The 14,621-nt window shown below is 41.7% G+C and overlaps 1 protein-coding gene across 8 annotated transcripts in view; it reads right to left on the minus strand.

The window, feature by feature from the left end:
* The window catches only part of Nbea (neurobeachin), a 576,469-nt gene that overhangs the window by 86,999 nt on the left and 474,849 nt on the right, over nt 1-14,621 (minus strand). For all 8 annotated transcript variants that reach the window (NM_001427608.1, XM_087626792.1, XM_087626788.1 and 5 more), the window contains 1 exon segment: nt 11,123-11,238. In NM_001427608.1, the coding sequence (NP_001414537.1) occupies nt 11,123-11,238 (116 nt within the window).

Raw genomic sequence — 14,621 nt, forward strand, 5'->3', positions numbered from 1 at the left:
AGGACAAAGACTGAACACATTATTGGGCTTTACATAATTTCTTTGAAAGCCATGCTTTCAGAATATTTGGCAACTTCTCTAGTAAATATGCACCTGTGAGTATCTGTGTGTGCATACAGGACGTTTATCATGTTAGGGGAAGTCCACTATGCCCAATGCCGTGCACGGCTCTATGAAGCAGCTGTTACAGAGTTCTAATCTCAGTGTTTTCAAGCTCCTAGAAATGAAAAAGGAAAATTGTAAGGTCAGAAGGACATTAAGAAGTGACCACCACACAATGGGCCATGCAATGGATTGCATAATTCAGGCAAGCTATTTTAGCATAGAAGATAAACCTGAGTGAACATTACAAACAAAATGAAAAAGTCTGAAATTTATAAAGCCACACTGACCTACTTTTATCAAACGTATCAAACTTGAAAGGTCATTTCACATTAGACTCTGATTCTGTTCCTTAGCTTAGTTGCAGGGACCCCATGTCCATAATCCCAGTGAATTCATAAACCTCTCCCACTATTATTCTACTTTTAAGCATTTTTTCCATCTACCATAATCCTTGAAGGTTCCTTTAAACCTTCTTTGAGTAGTCTGTATCTCCCTCTAGTCTTTAATTACACGCAACAGCTGGAAATGGCTTGCTTTTTTCTGTGGGCTCTATCTTTTTTTTTTTATTTAATTTTTTTTATTATTATTTTTTTTTTATTAACTTGAGTATTTCTTATATACATTTCAAGTGTTATTCCCTTTCCCGGTTTCCGGGCAAACATCCCCTCCCCCCTCCCCCCATTGCCGCCCTCCCCCCATAGTCTAGTTCACTGGGGGTTCAGTCTTAGCAGGACCCAGGGCTTCCCCTTCCACTGGTGCTCTTACTAGGATATTCATTGCTACCTATGGGGTCAGAGTCCAGGGTCAGTCCATGTATAGTCTTTAGGTAGTGGCTTAGTCCCTGGAAGCTCTGGTTGCTTGACATTGTTGTACTTTTGGGGTCTCGAGCCCCTTCAAGCTCTTCCAGTTCTTTCTCTGATTCCTTCAACGGGGGACCTATGCTCAGTTCAGTGGTTTGCTGCTGGCATTCGCCTCTGTATTTGCTGTATTCTGGCTGTGTCTCTCTGGAGCGATCTACATCCGGCTCCTGTCGGTCTGCACTTCTTTGCTTCATCCATCTTGTCTAATTGGGTGGCTGTATATGTATGGGCCACCTGTGGGGCAGGCTCTGAATGGGTGTTCCTTCAGTCTCTGTTTTAATCTTTGCCTCTCTATTCCCTGCCAAGGGTATTCTTGTTTCCCTTTTAAAGAAGGAGTGAAGCATTCACATTTTGATCATCTGTCTTGAGTTTCATTTGTTCTAGGGATCTAGGGTAATTCAAGCATTTGGGCTAATAGCCACTTATCAATGAGTGCATACCATGTATGTCTTTCTGTGATTGGGTTAGCTCACTCAGGATGATATTTTCCAGTTCCAACCATTTGCCTACGAATTTCATAAACTCGTTGTTTTTGATAGCTGAGTAATATTCCATTGTGTAGATGTACCACATTTTCTGTATCCATTCCTCTGTTGAAGGGCATCTGGGTTCTTTCCATTTTCTGGCTATTATAAATAAGGCTGCGATGAACATAGTGGAGCACGTGTCTCTTTTATATGTTGAGGCATCTTTTGGGTATATGCCCAAGAGAGGTATAGCTGGATCCTCAGGCAGTTCAATGTCCAATTTTCTGAGGAACCTCCAGACTGATTTCCAGAATGGTTTTACCAGTCTGCAATCCCACCAACAATGGAGGAGTGTTCCTCTTTCTCCACATCCTCGCCAGCATCTGCTGTCACCTGAGTTTTTGATCTTAGCCATTCTCACTGGTGTGAGGTGAAATCTCAGGGTTGTTTTGATTTGCATTTCCCTTATGACTAAAGATGTTGAACATTTCTTTAGGTGTTTCTCAGCCATTCGGCATTCCTCAGCTGTGAATTCTTTGTTTAGCTCTGAACCCCATTTTTTAATAGGGTTATTTGTTTCCCTGCGGTCTAACTTCTTGAGTTCTTTGTATATTTTGGATATAAGGCCTCTATCTGTTGTAGGATTGGTAAAGATCTTTTCCCAATCTGTTGGTTGCCGTTTTGTCCTAACCACAGTGTCCTTTGCCTTACAGAAGCTTTGCAGTTTTATGAGATCCCATTTGTCGATTCTTGATCTTAGAGCATAAGCCATTGGTGTTTTGTTCAGGAAATTTTTTCCAGTGCCCATGTGTTCCAGATGCTTCCCTAGTTTTTCTTCTATTAGTTTGAGTGTGTCTGGTTTGATGTGGAGGTCCTTGATCCACTTGGACTTAAGCTTTGTACAGGGTGATAAGCATGGATCGATCTGCATTCTTCTACATGTTGACTTCCAGTTGAACCAGCACCATTTGCTGAAAATGCTATCTTTTTTCCATTGGATGGTTTTGGCTCCTTTGTCAAAAATCAAGTGACCATAGGTGTGTGGGTTCATTTCTGGGTCTTCAATTCTATTCCATTGGTCTATCTGTCTGTCTCTGTACCAATACCATGCAGTTTTTAATCACTATTGCTCTGTAATACTGCTTGAGTTCAGGGATAGTGATTCCCCCTGAAGTCCTTTTATTGTTGAGGATAGCTTTAGCTATCCTGGGTTTTTTGTTATTCCAGACGAATTTGCAAATTGTTCTGTCTAACTCTTTGAAGAATTGGATTGGTATTTTGATGGGGATTGCATTGAATCTGTAGATTGCTTTTGGTAAAATGGCCATTTTTACTAAATTAATCCTGCCAATCCATGAGCATGGGAGATCTTTCCATCTTCTGAGGTCTTCTTCAATTTCTTTCCTCAGTGTCTTGAAGTTCTTATTGTACAGATCTTTTACTTGCTTGGTTAAAGTCACACCGAGGTACTTTATATTATTTGGGTCTATTATGAAGGGTGTCGTTTCCCTAATTTCTTTCTCGGCTTGTTTCTCTTTTGTATAGAGGAAGGCAACTGATTTATTTGAGTTAATTTTATACCCAGCCACTTTGCTGAAGTTGTTTATCAGCTTTAGTAGTTCTCTGGTGGAACTTTTGGGATCACTTAAATATACTATCATGTCATCTGCAAATAGTGATATTTTGACCTCTTCTTTTCCGATCTGTATCCCCTTGATCTCCTTTTGTTGTCTGATTGCTCTGGCTAGAACTTCAAGAACTATATTGAATAAGTAGGGAGAGAGTGGGCAGCCTTGTCTAGTCCCTGATTTTAGTGGGATTGCTTCAAGTTTCTCTCCATTTAGTTTAATGTTAGCAACTGGTTTGCTGTATATGGCTTTTACTATGTTTAGGTATGGGCCTTGAATTCCTATTCTTTCCAGGACTTTTATCATGAAGGGGTGTTGAATTTTGTCAAATGCTTTCTCAGCATCTAATGAAATGATCATGTGGTTCTGTTCTTTCAGTTTGTTTATATAATGGATCACGTTGATGGTTTTCCGTATATTAAACCATCCCTGCATGCCTGGGATGAAGCCTACTTGATCATGGTGGATGATTGTTTTGATGTGCTCTTGAATTCGGTTTGCCAGAATTTTATTGAGTATTTTTGCATCGATATTCATAAGGGAAATTGGTCTGAAGTTCTCTTTCTTTGTTGTGTCTTTGTGTGGTTTAGGTATAAGAGTAATTGTGGCTTCGTAGAAGGAATTCGGTAGTGATCCATCTGTTTCAATTTTGTGGAATAGTTTGGATAATATTGGTATGAGGTCTTCTATGAAGGTTTGATAGAATTCTGCACTAAACCCGTCTGGACCTGGGCTCTTTTTGGTTGGGAGACCTTTAATGACTGCTTCTATTTCCTTAGGAGTTATGGGGTTGTTTAACTGGTTTATCTGTTCCTGATTTAACTTCGATACCTGGTATCTGTCTAGGAAATTGTCCATTTTCTGAAGATTTTCAAGTTTTGTTGAATATAGGTTTTTATAGTAAGATCTGATGATTTTTTGAATTTCCTCTGAATCTGTAGTTATGTCTCCCTTTTCATTTCTGATTTTGTTAATTTGGACGCACTCTCTGCGTCCTCTTGTTAGTCTGGCTAAGGGTTTATCTATCTTGTTGATTTTCTCAAAGAACCAACTTTTGGTTCTGTTGATTCTTTCTATGGTCCTTTTTGTTTCTACTTGGTTGATTTCAGCTCTGAGTTTGATTATTTCCTGCCTTCTACTCCTCCTGGGTGTATTTGCTTCTTTTTGTTCTAGAGCTTTTAGGTGTGCTGTCAAGCTGCTGACATATGCTCTTTCCTGTTTCTTTCTGCAAGCACTCAGCGCTATGAGTTTTCCTCTTAGCACAGCTTTCATTGTGTCCCATAAGTTTGGGTATGTTGTATCTTCATTTTCATTAAATTCTAAAAAGTTTTTAATTTCTTTCTTTATTTCTTCCTTGACCAGGTTATCATTGAGTAGAGCATTGTTCAATTTCCACGTATATGTGGGCATTCTTCCCTTATTGTTATTGAAGACCAGTTTTAGGCCGTGGTGGTCCGATAGCATGCATGGGATTATTTCTATCTTTCTGTACCTGTTGAGGCCCGTTTTTTGACCAATGATATGGTCAATTTTGGAGAAAGTACCATGAGGAGCTGAGAAGAAGGTATATCCTTTTGCTTTAGGATAGAATGTTCTATAAATATCCGTTAAGTCCATTTGGCTCATGACTTCTCTTAGTCTGTCGACATCACTGTTTAATTTCTGTTTCCATGATCTGTCCATTGATGAGAGTGGTGTGTTGAAATCTCCCACTATTATTGTGTGAGGTGCAATGTGTGCTTTGAGCTTTAGTGAGGTTTCTTTTACGTATGTAGGTGCCCTTGTATTTGGGGCATAGATATTTAGGATTGAGAGTTCATCTTGGTGGATTTTTCCTTTGATGAATATGAAGTGTCCTTCCTTATCTTTTTTGATGACTTTTAGTTGGAAATTGATTTTATTTGATATTAGAATGGCTACTCCAGCTTGCTTCTTCTGACCATTTGCTTGGAAAGTTGTTTTCCAGCCTTTCACTCTGAGGTAGTGTCTGTCTTTGTCTCTGAGGTGTGTTTCCTGTAGGCAGCAGAATGCAGGGTCCTCGTTGCGTATCCAGTTTGTTAATCTATGTCTTTTTATTGGGGAGTTGAGGCCATTGGTGTTGAGAGATATTAAGGAATAGTGATTATTGCTTCCCGTTATATTCATATTTGGATGTAAGGTTATGTTTGTGTGCTTTCATTCTCTTTGTTTTGTTGCCAAGACGATTAGTTTCTTGCTTCTTCTAGGGTATAGCTTGCCTCCTTATGTTGGGCTTTACCATTTATTATCCTTTGTAGTGCTGGATTTGTGGAAAGATATTGTATAAATTTGGTTTTGTCATGGAATGTCTTGGTTTCTCCATCAATGTTAATTGAGAGTTTTGCTGGATACAGTAACCTGGGCTGGCATTTGTGTTCTCTTAGGGTCTGTATGACATCAGTCCAGGATCTTCTGGCCTTCATAGTTTCTGGCGAGAAGTCTGGTGTGATTCTGATAGGTCTCCCTTTATATGTTACTTGACCTTTTTCCCTTACTGCTTTTAATATTCTTTCTTTATTTTGTGCGTTTGGTGTTTTGACAATTATGTGACAGGAGGTGTTTCTTTTCTGGTCCAATCTATTTGGAGTTCTGTAGGCTTCTTGTATGTCTATGGGTATCTCTTTTTTTAGGTTAGGGAAGTTTTCTTCTATGATTTTGTTGAAGATATTTACTGGTCCTTTGAGCTGGGAGTCTTCACTCTCTTCTATACCTATTATCCTTAGGTTTGATCTTCTCATTGAGTCCTGGATTTCCTGTATGTTTTGGACCAGTAGCTTTTTCCGCTTTACATTATCTTTGACAGTTGAGTCAATGATTTCTATGGAATCTTCTGCTCCTGAGATTCTCTCTTCCATCTCTTGTACTCTGTTGGTGAAGCTTGTATCTACAGCTCCTTGTCTCTTCTTTTGGTTTTCTATATCCAGGGTTGTTTCCATGTGTTCTTTCTTGATTGCTTCTATTTCCATTTTTAATTCCTTCAACTGTTTGATTGTGTTTTCCTGGAATTCTTTCAGGGATTTTTGTGTCTCCTCTCTATGGGCTTCTACTTGTTTATTTATGTTTTCCTGGAATTCTTTCAGGGATTTTTGTGTCTCCTCTCTATGGGCTTCTACTTGTTTATTTATGTTTTCCTGGAATTCTTTCAGGCATTTTTGCGATTCTTTCAGGCATTTTTGCGATTCCTCTCTGTAGGCTTCTACTTGTTCTCTAAGGGAGTTCTTCACGTCTTTCTTGAAGTCCTCCAGCATCATGATCAAAAATGATTTTGGAACTAGTTCTTGCTTTTCTGGTGTGTTTGGATATTCCATGTTTGTTTTGATGGGAGAATTGGGCTCCGATGGTGCCATGTAGTCTTGGTTTCTGTTGCTTGGGTTCCTGCGCTTGCCTCTCGCCATCAGATTATCTCTAGTGTTACTTTGTTCTGCTATTTCTGACAGTGGCTAGACTGTCCTATAAGCCTGTGTGTCAGGAGTGATGTAGACCTGTTTTCCTCTCTTTCAGTCAGTTATGGGGACAGAGTGTTCTGCTTTCCGACGTGTGGTTTTTCCTCTCTACAGGTCTTCAGCTGTTCCTGTGGGCCTGTGTCTTGAGTTCACCAGGCAGCTTTCTTGCAGCAGAAAAGTTGGTCTTACCTGTGGTCCTGAGGCTCAAGTTCGCTCGTGGGGTGCTACCCACGGGCTCTCTGCAGCGGCAGCAACCAGGAAGACCTGTGCCGCCGTTTCCGGGAGCTTCAGTGCACCAGGGTTTCAGATGGTCTTTGGCTTTTTCCTCTGGCGTCCGAGATGTGTGTGCAGAGAGCAGTCTCTTCTGGTTTCCCAGGCTTGTCTGCTTCTCTGAAGGTTCAGCTCTCCCTCCCACGGGATTTGGGTGCAGAGAACTGTTTATCCGGTCTGTTTCCTTCTGGTTCTGGTGGTGTCTCAGGCACAGGGGTCCTGCCGCTCCTGGACCCTCCCCCACGGGAGCCCAGAGGCCTTATACAGTTTCCTCTTGGGCCAGGGATGTGGGCAGGGGTGAGCAGTGTTGGTGGTCTCTTCAGCTCTGCAGCCTCAGGAGTGCCCACCTGACCAGGCGGTTGGGCCTCTCTCTCACAGGGTCTGGGGGCAGAGAGCTGCTGCGGGCTGGGATCCGCGGGTGTGGCTTTTTTTTTTTTTTTTTTTTAAAGAGATGGGTTTTGCACTGCAGCCCAGATTATCCTAGAACTTGAAATATTCTTGCCACAGCACCCCAAATGCTTCTGGAGCTGGAAAGATACCTCATTTGGTAAAGCACTAGATACTTAAGCATGACATCATCAGTTTTATACTTAGCAACCATATAAGAAAAAGCTGGGTGTGCGCTGTGCACTTGTAATCACATTGCCAGAGAGATGGCGAAGGCAGATTCATAGAGCGCCCTGACCAAGAATGACACTGTAAGGTTGACCTCTAGATCCCACATGTCTGTACTCTTCACATGAACACATGCACACACCTGCACTTGTCTATGTGCACACACAAAGAGATGTACAGAACCATGCCTGGCATTCTAAATGTCTTACATGAAAGCTTACTATGGAGACTGGTTTTGAGATAGCTAGAGCAAATGTGCTGCCGGAGACCTGCCTTGAGGCTGTTGTGTCCGGTGCACATTCTAACCCTGTTCATCTGCAGAGGAACAGGGGCATCTGTCACAGGCCCACGGGTGGTGCAGGTGCTGTTGGCTGGGCCTCACTCTGAGAAGAGTGGGCACAGGGAGCTAAGACGTCTTGTATTTTTTCATGACACACACTCAGTCCCTTACTTTCCTCTGTACTGGCCACCCCACTGCTATTACTCCCATCCAAATCACACTTCCTCTTCCTCTTTCTGTCTGCAAACTCTGGCTTAGAAACACAAAGTTTCTAAGACCTGAAGCAAAAGCAGGCACACTGGTCTCTGTGCTGCTCATGTGTAACTTGTCACATTCACTTACATTTCCCCTTTGCTCACTTTTCTAAGAGAATCTCAATATGTATTCCACATTGCCCTTAAAAATACTATAGTGTGTGTGTGTGTGTGTGTGTGTGTGTGTGTGTGTGTGTGTGTGTGTGTATTTACATAAAGGTAATTCGGTCTGCACTTAAACTCGCCATCCTCCTGCTGAAGCTATCCAAGTTCTGGGATTGCAGGCATGAGCCTCACTTGGCTTCAAGTATAACTTGTAGAAGGGACTATAAAGTTATCTCTATCCAGATATAGATGAAACATCCAGACTTAGTCTAACAAAGCGACTCCCCGAAAGCAACAGGCATGGTGTGGTTTTGGGGGGGTGTCCTGCATCACAGCATTGGAATATGCTGATACTCATTCATCACGGGCATCAGCAAGGACAGAAACTACGTCTGTAAAACAGCAAACCTAGGCTATGCCTAGGGTATAGCCCATTCTAACTTAGAACAGAATAACCACCACATGAAGAACTGCTGGGCTAGAAACTGAGCTAGAGGTGAAGTACTGCACCCTGCTCTTTAGCTCCAAACAGCTAGCTTAGTCGAGTTAAAAATCAAGTCCATCTGCTGGGAGATAATGAATCTGTGACTTCTCCCACCTTGCTACAAGGGTAACGATACTCCAGGCCTTGCATGTTCTGGGCAAGCACTCTACCATTGGCTATATCCCCAGCAGACACTGCACCTGTGTGTGCTTGGCATTAGCTGCATCCCTAGTACATACTGCTCTTACTCAACACATCCCTCAATAAGGAAGAAATTAACACAGAATACAGAAAAATACTACAAACAACAAAAAGGCAAGATTATCCTTCAACCATCAGGCAAATAATTTTATATATATGTGTGTGTGTGTGTGTAAACATAAAATTTAATAATTTGAAATACCTCTTAATATAATAAAGACATGAATTTAATAAGTAAAGAATTAATAATCTGGAATACAGTAAATTATGTTTACAAAAATAAAAAATGAATGTAAAACTGAGTAAACCTGTTTATATCATGTAAGAGTGATTAAAATTGATTCATTTTTGAGTTTAAAAATGAGTGAAACAGGGCTGAGGAGGTGGCTTAGTGGTTAAGAGCTTTTGTTGCTTAAGCACAAGGGACTGAGCTTACATCCATCCATAGACTCCATGTGAAAGCTAAGGAGGTCACTGGTATCTGCCCGAGAAGTGGGGGAAGGAAGGGCTTACTGGCTGCCAGCCTAGCATGGTTTTGGTTTAAATAAGAACCTGTCTCAAATTAGTACTGTGGAGAGTGATACAGCTGGACACCATGTGCATACACCTGTACAGACATCAGACATGCACACACAACATAACAATAACATAACATAACATACAAGAGAAATACAGCTTAGGAGCCTGCTGAAAATTTAACTAATATCTCTAGGAGAACTACTAAAAAGACATCTACATTCTAGATCACTAAACACACAGGAGGCTATCTTTGTGGTCAAAAGCATGCAATAGAATATTAAAAGCAACAAACGTTAAATGCAGCAGCAGCATAGCATATGACATAGAACCAAACATGCCAAGTGCCACAAAATGTTACCATGTTACACATTTCTTTTGAAAGATTAAACCTGCAAAGGTGGGGAGCCTCCAAGCCTAGCTTCTTTTTGGGACACACAGGTAGCCTGTGTGGGGTTCTGGTCCTCTTCTTTTTGGGACACTCAGATGACTGGTGTAGAAGCTCTAGCTCTGTTCTTTTTGGTGGGAGTTTATGCTGTGAAGTCATGTGTTTATCTAAGAAGCACTGGCTCTCTGCAACTGTGAGTTCAATGTCCATAGTTCAAACAGGACCACAAGTACTTTAATAGATGTGCCTGTCCAGAAGCTGTACCGCTGTTTGTCCTGCCCTGAGGCCACATTGCCCTTGGCATGTTCTTGTATGGTGATAAGGGTGGCATTTGCTCACATGGCATTCACATCATGTGAGAGGCTCATGGATGTGGCAGGGCTCATGGGACCTATGCGGCCTCAGGTTTTGCTATATGTCGGGTCTGAGAACTAACTGTCAGTGCTCAGGGATATCTGCCAAGGAAACTAAGTCATCTCCCTTCCAGTCATTTATGGCCATTTTAGTCATTTCATCTGTAGGTGCAAATGATACACTAATTTAGTAGTATTACATAGGTCATTTACTTTTCAGGGAGGAAACGAGCTTCTTTAAGATACAAGTTTGCTATATGTGAATATACATATTAACATATGCATGTATGAATAAAATGAAAAAAACCTACATGTAACTTTATTCTTTTTGTTGACCAGCAAAAATCCAGTGCCTGTAGTGTCCACATGTACATGTACATGTCTAGATTTAAAAGAATAGCGATGTGGTCACTTCACCAAACAGGGATTCAGGGAGTAGCAGGGCTGCATTCTCTGTGAGCACTGACAACCAATGAACTGACAACCACAGGCAATGAATGGTGCAGGCATCTATGCCAGTGCTGAGACTCCTCACCCACCAACACAGGGCTCGGTATAGCCTAGCTCAGAGAAGCAGACTGCGAATCAGAATGACTCAGGGCCCTTGGAGCTCAACTTCTGCAAAAGCAGAGGGAGCAGTTTTCACAGACATCCACTGACCCATCCCCCACCAGGTCAGGAAGAAGAAAACAAGTTGCTGCGTGCTCTTCCTTGACAAGCACAGTGACTGTGCTCATCAGTTAGGAAAGGCCATCTGGGTTGATTCTTACTTGAGTCTTTTAAGAAAAAAGATGCTGTAAGGCAATCATGGCCTAACCCAGCTGACATCCACCCTAGGGGCAGGAGTCTGTTATTCTCCTGTGTGGCTGCTTCTGCTGAGAATGACCAAGTAATGAAGTCATACTTTCCCATAGTTATTTTTAGAGACTCTAGCAATAGTTTTCTGACTCTAATAAACCTTATGGACAAGGGTAAGCATCTAAAATCTTGGTCTCAGCTGCACAGCTCCTGATACAGTCAATTAAAAATACATCCATGTTCACCCTACTACTGCATCTGAGCGCCTGTGAAAACAAGACATCCCATGAGGTCATATCACCCACAACTCAGACGGTCTGAAAAGCTCAAGACCTACCTGCTATTGTGTTGAGAAACATCAAATACTCAAAGTTGGAGATTTCCCTTCTTTGCCAGCGCTGAGTCATATTGGAAGACTTATACAGCTGTCTCGGAGTGGCCAGTGATATCCTCCTGGTAAGTAAGCAGGTCAGAAAAACACTCTGAGTCACAGCTGTCAAAAGTCCAGTAGCAATTAACATAATTGTTTGACATCAGTCAATAATTTGTGGCTTGGCCTTCTTGGGTGGATTATAAAATAGCTGTAGAAATCAGCTCTATTCGAGGATTCTATTATAGAGAAAGATAAGTCTGGAAGCAGCTCTATCTGTGAAAATATAGTTGCAAATGGGTAACTACAATACAGAGGAACAACAATGGTGATGACTGTGCTCAAAATAAATCAAGGTGGACTAAACCACACAGGAAATCTACTGTATGACAGCAAATTCACAGTTACACGGGTGCCTGCCTTCAAGCATCAGCCTTACTTCTCAGTGGCAGCATGCCTGCCACTGGACAAAGGAAGCACAAAGTACACATGAGAAATACCCACCTGTAATGTAAAACAAAACAAAACAAAACAATGAGAACTCTGAAAAAGTACACGGGCCCAGGAACATAAACATAGCTTTGCAGAATAGGTTACCCTCATTGTGTAGTCCAGGCTCAAAATATTTATTTGAGAGTTAGGGGAAACCTAGTATATTTAGAAACATAGGCTAAAGCAACTTGGTTCCTGAAGCTATTAACATTCATGTTGCTGTCAACGTTGCAGTGGTCCTCCACCCCCACCCCAATGCTCCTTTACCAGGAGAAACACCTAGCAGTTCTGCCCACTGCTGATTCATGCACTGGGGGTATTGGTGTTGAGGTTGTGGGATCTTCAAGAATAGGGGCCTCATGAAAGTCCTAGGCCATAGGGGCACTGTCTTCAGGAGGAATTAATGCTGGTCTTAGGGAGTGAGTAAGTTCTCAAGACAACAGGCTGCTATAATCAGGCTATCTTTGGCCATTTTCCTTTCTTGCCCCAAGGAACCCTCATCACAGGCTGAATATACGAGGCCTGATCTTGCATGATTAGCCTCTGAAACTGAATTAAATAAAATCTGCTTTGTCTATATTACTCAGCATCAGGTACTCTTATAACTAAAGCAAGATGACTTAGGTAACTACTTAAAAGTAGCCACTTGGACTGTAATTCTGATGAAGAGACACAGAAGTCCTTTGTGTGGTTTTCTCCAAGTAGCTTCTGTTTCTGAAAGGGCATACACCTCTCATGGTAGGTACAGTTTCTCAGGCACTGAAACTAAAACCGACCCTACCACCTTCACTTTTCTGGACCCAAACTAATACTTCACAGAGTTCTTAATTTTTTTGAGCCTGGTAAATACCAAATATACACCCTAGTCTTCTCAAAGAAATATGGAAAATAAGGGCTACCTAATGTCGAAGTTGAGAAATAAAAAGGGTTAAGTAACATAGCAAGGCTACCAACTCTAAGTACAACCAGTTTCCTTGAGATCTTGTGACCTGAAGGAAGCATAGAAGATTAGTCAGTATCACATGTGGGATGTGAGCTTTTGTTTGCCAGTAATTTTTGTGTCCAGTGTGAAAAGACTGTTTTTTAGACCAACATGAGTCACCTTGACAGAAGACGAGAAAAATGAGAATGAAGAAAGGAAGGGGGCAATGACACAGTTCTCTAAATCTAAGTTTTCCTTCTTTTAGTTTTTTATTTATAGAATGTATATATATATTTTTTATAAAACATGAATCCTTTAAGGTTTAAGAGAAATAGTCATGTCATAATTAAGACACAAACTGTCCCTTACAATAGGAAGTGCTCAGTGGACCGCACTGTGAATATTAATCAGTCAGAGAGGCATTCATGAGGCTATACTACTCTAATGGAAATCACCCCTTTGTCCTGAACTTGCTTATTAAGCATCAATCTGATTTGCAATGTGACCTCCTTGGTGAGCTTGCCTTGGTCTAGGCTAGGGGATGCTGAAGTCAGTTGTTTGGGGAAGGCAGCTGCCTTTGAATTTAATAATGCTTTGTTGTTTAAAATTAAGTGTCTGAAGGCTTTAGCTGAAAATTCCTGAGAGCTGACTTAATTTTGTATATACTGACAGAGCAGGTGTCAAGAAAGCACAGCATGGATTCCTAGAGTCTTTGTTATTCTACTGGGACACAGCAAAGCACTTCTGCTTGGAGGAGCATGGCATCATTCTACTTTCTACCCTTCCACATCAGGCACATGGAACCTATGGGACTGGGAAGGGGTCTGTGTGCTCACCTGTGCACCTTCACCTGTGGGTGTGCGCACTCATGTACACATATATATTGCATGCACACACTTACAGTTATTAAGCACCTTTACTTTGTGTTTGAAAAGATATTTCAATTTTCAACACCTCCACACAGATAATTTCCCTTTTTTATGGTAGATGAGAGTGTCATTACTCCCGCCTGCTCTCTTCCATTCTTTCAGCCACTGCATACTGAGTTCTTTCTAGAGGGAAGGCGCTCTTATTATTACCCTGCTTATGGGCGGCAGGTCTAGGCCTAACGCTTGGTTCAGACCTCAGGACAAGGTATTATTTCACATTCCAAAGCAGACCTGACCTCCAGGTTCTCCCACCACCCACTCCCTCAGTCCCTACCTGGTATACCTGGACCCCAACCTCGAACTTGGGAAGGGACTTGGCTACCCTTCTCAAGAAGCTCTTTGCTATATAATCTAGACATTTTGGTCCCTTCCTCCCTCTTCTCCCTTTTCCTTCACACTGTGTGCTCATGCTTTCTCTCTTTCTCACGCCCCCCTCTCCCGCCCCCCCCCCCCCCCGACTACTTCCCTGGCCTTCTCCTTTGCAGCCAGTGAATTCTCCTGCCTGGCTCACTTCCCAACAAACCTGCATTTATATTTTTTGCATATATATTTTAAGGTGGCTTGAACTGGCTCGTTTCATCAGTGGAGAATATAATTTATCACACATAGTTCTCATAGCCTTTTTTGTTACTTCTAGGATTACATGTGTTAGAAATATGAAAACTGAGCTTGCAAGAATATTGTTAGGAAAGCAAGAATAAGTTGAGACTTTAAGGAGAAAACAAGCCAAGACACCAACCTGGTGTTCCAAGACCATGGCTTTAATAAGTGACAAAAAAGGTAAACCCACTGAGTATGTTTCTACCCAAAAAAGTAGTCTTTCAGAAGTCAAAGAGAACTGATTATCTATAAAAGGTAATGTATATAGTAGGAAAGATGTTGTTTATTTCAAATAAATCATATTCGGTCAGGTTCAAAAGCATTACAGGAACTCACCCATGCCCCAAGGAAGCCCTTAGGTGGTCTCTCAGGAATCATGGTCATTGAGTAAAATGCTGAGAGTGTGGTGGGGGATGGGGGCTCACTTTTAACCAGGAGAGAGACAGACCTATTTGTGCATTCTTAACATTCATTCCTGGAAGAAACTGTTGACGATTAAATGTCTAATCTGTGAGCACTTGAG

Source organism: Rattus norvegicus, chromosome 2 (genome assembly GCF_021556685.1).
Source record: "Rattus norvegicus strain SHRSP/BbbUtx chromosome 2, alternate assembly SHRSP_T2T, whole genome shotgun sequence".
Lineage (NCBI taxonomy): Eukaryota > Metazoa > Chordata > Mammalia > Rodentia > Muridae > Rattus > Rattus norvegicus.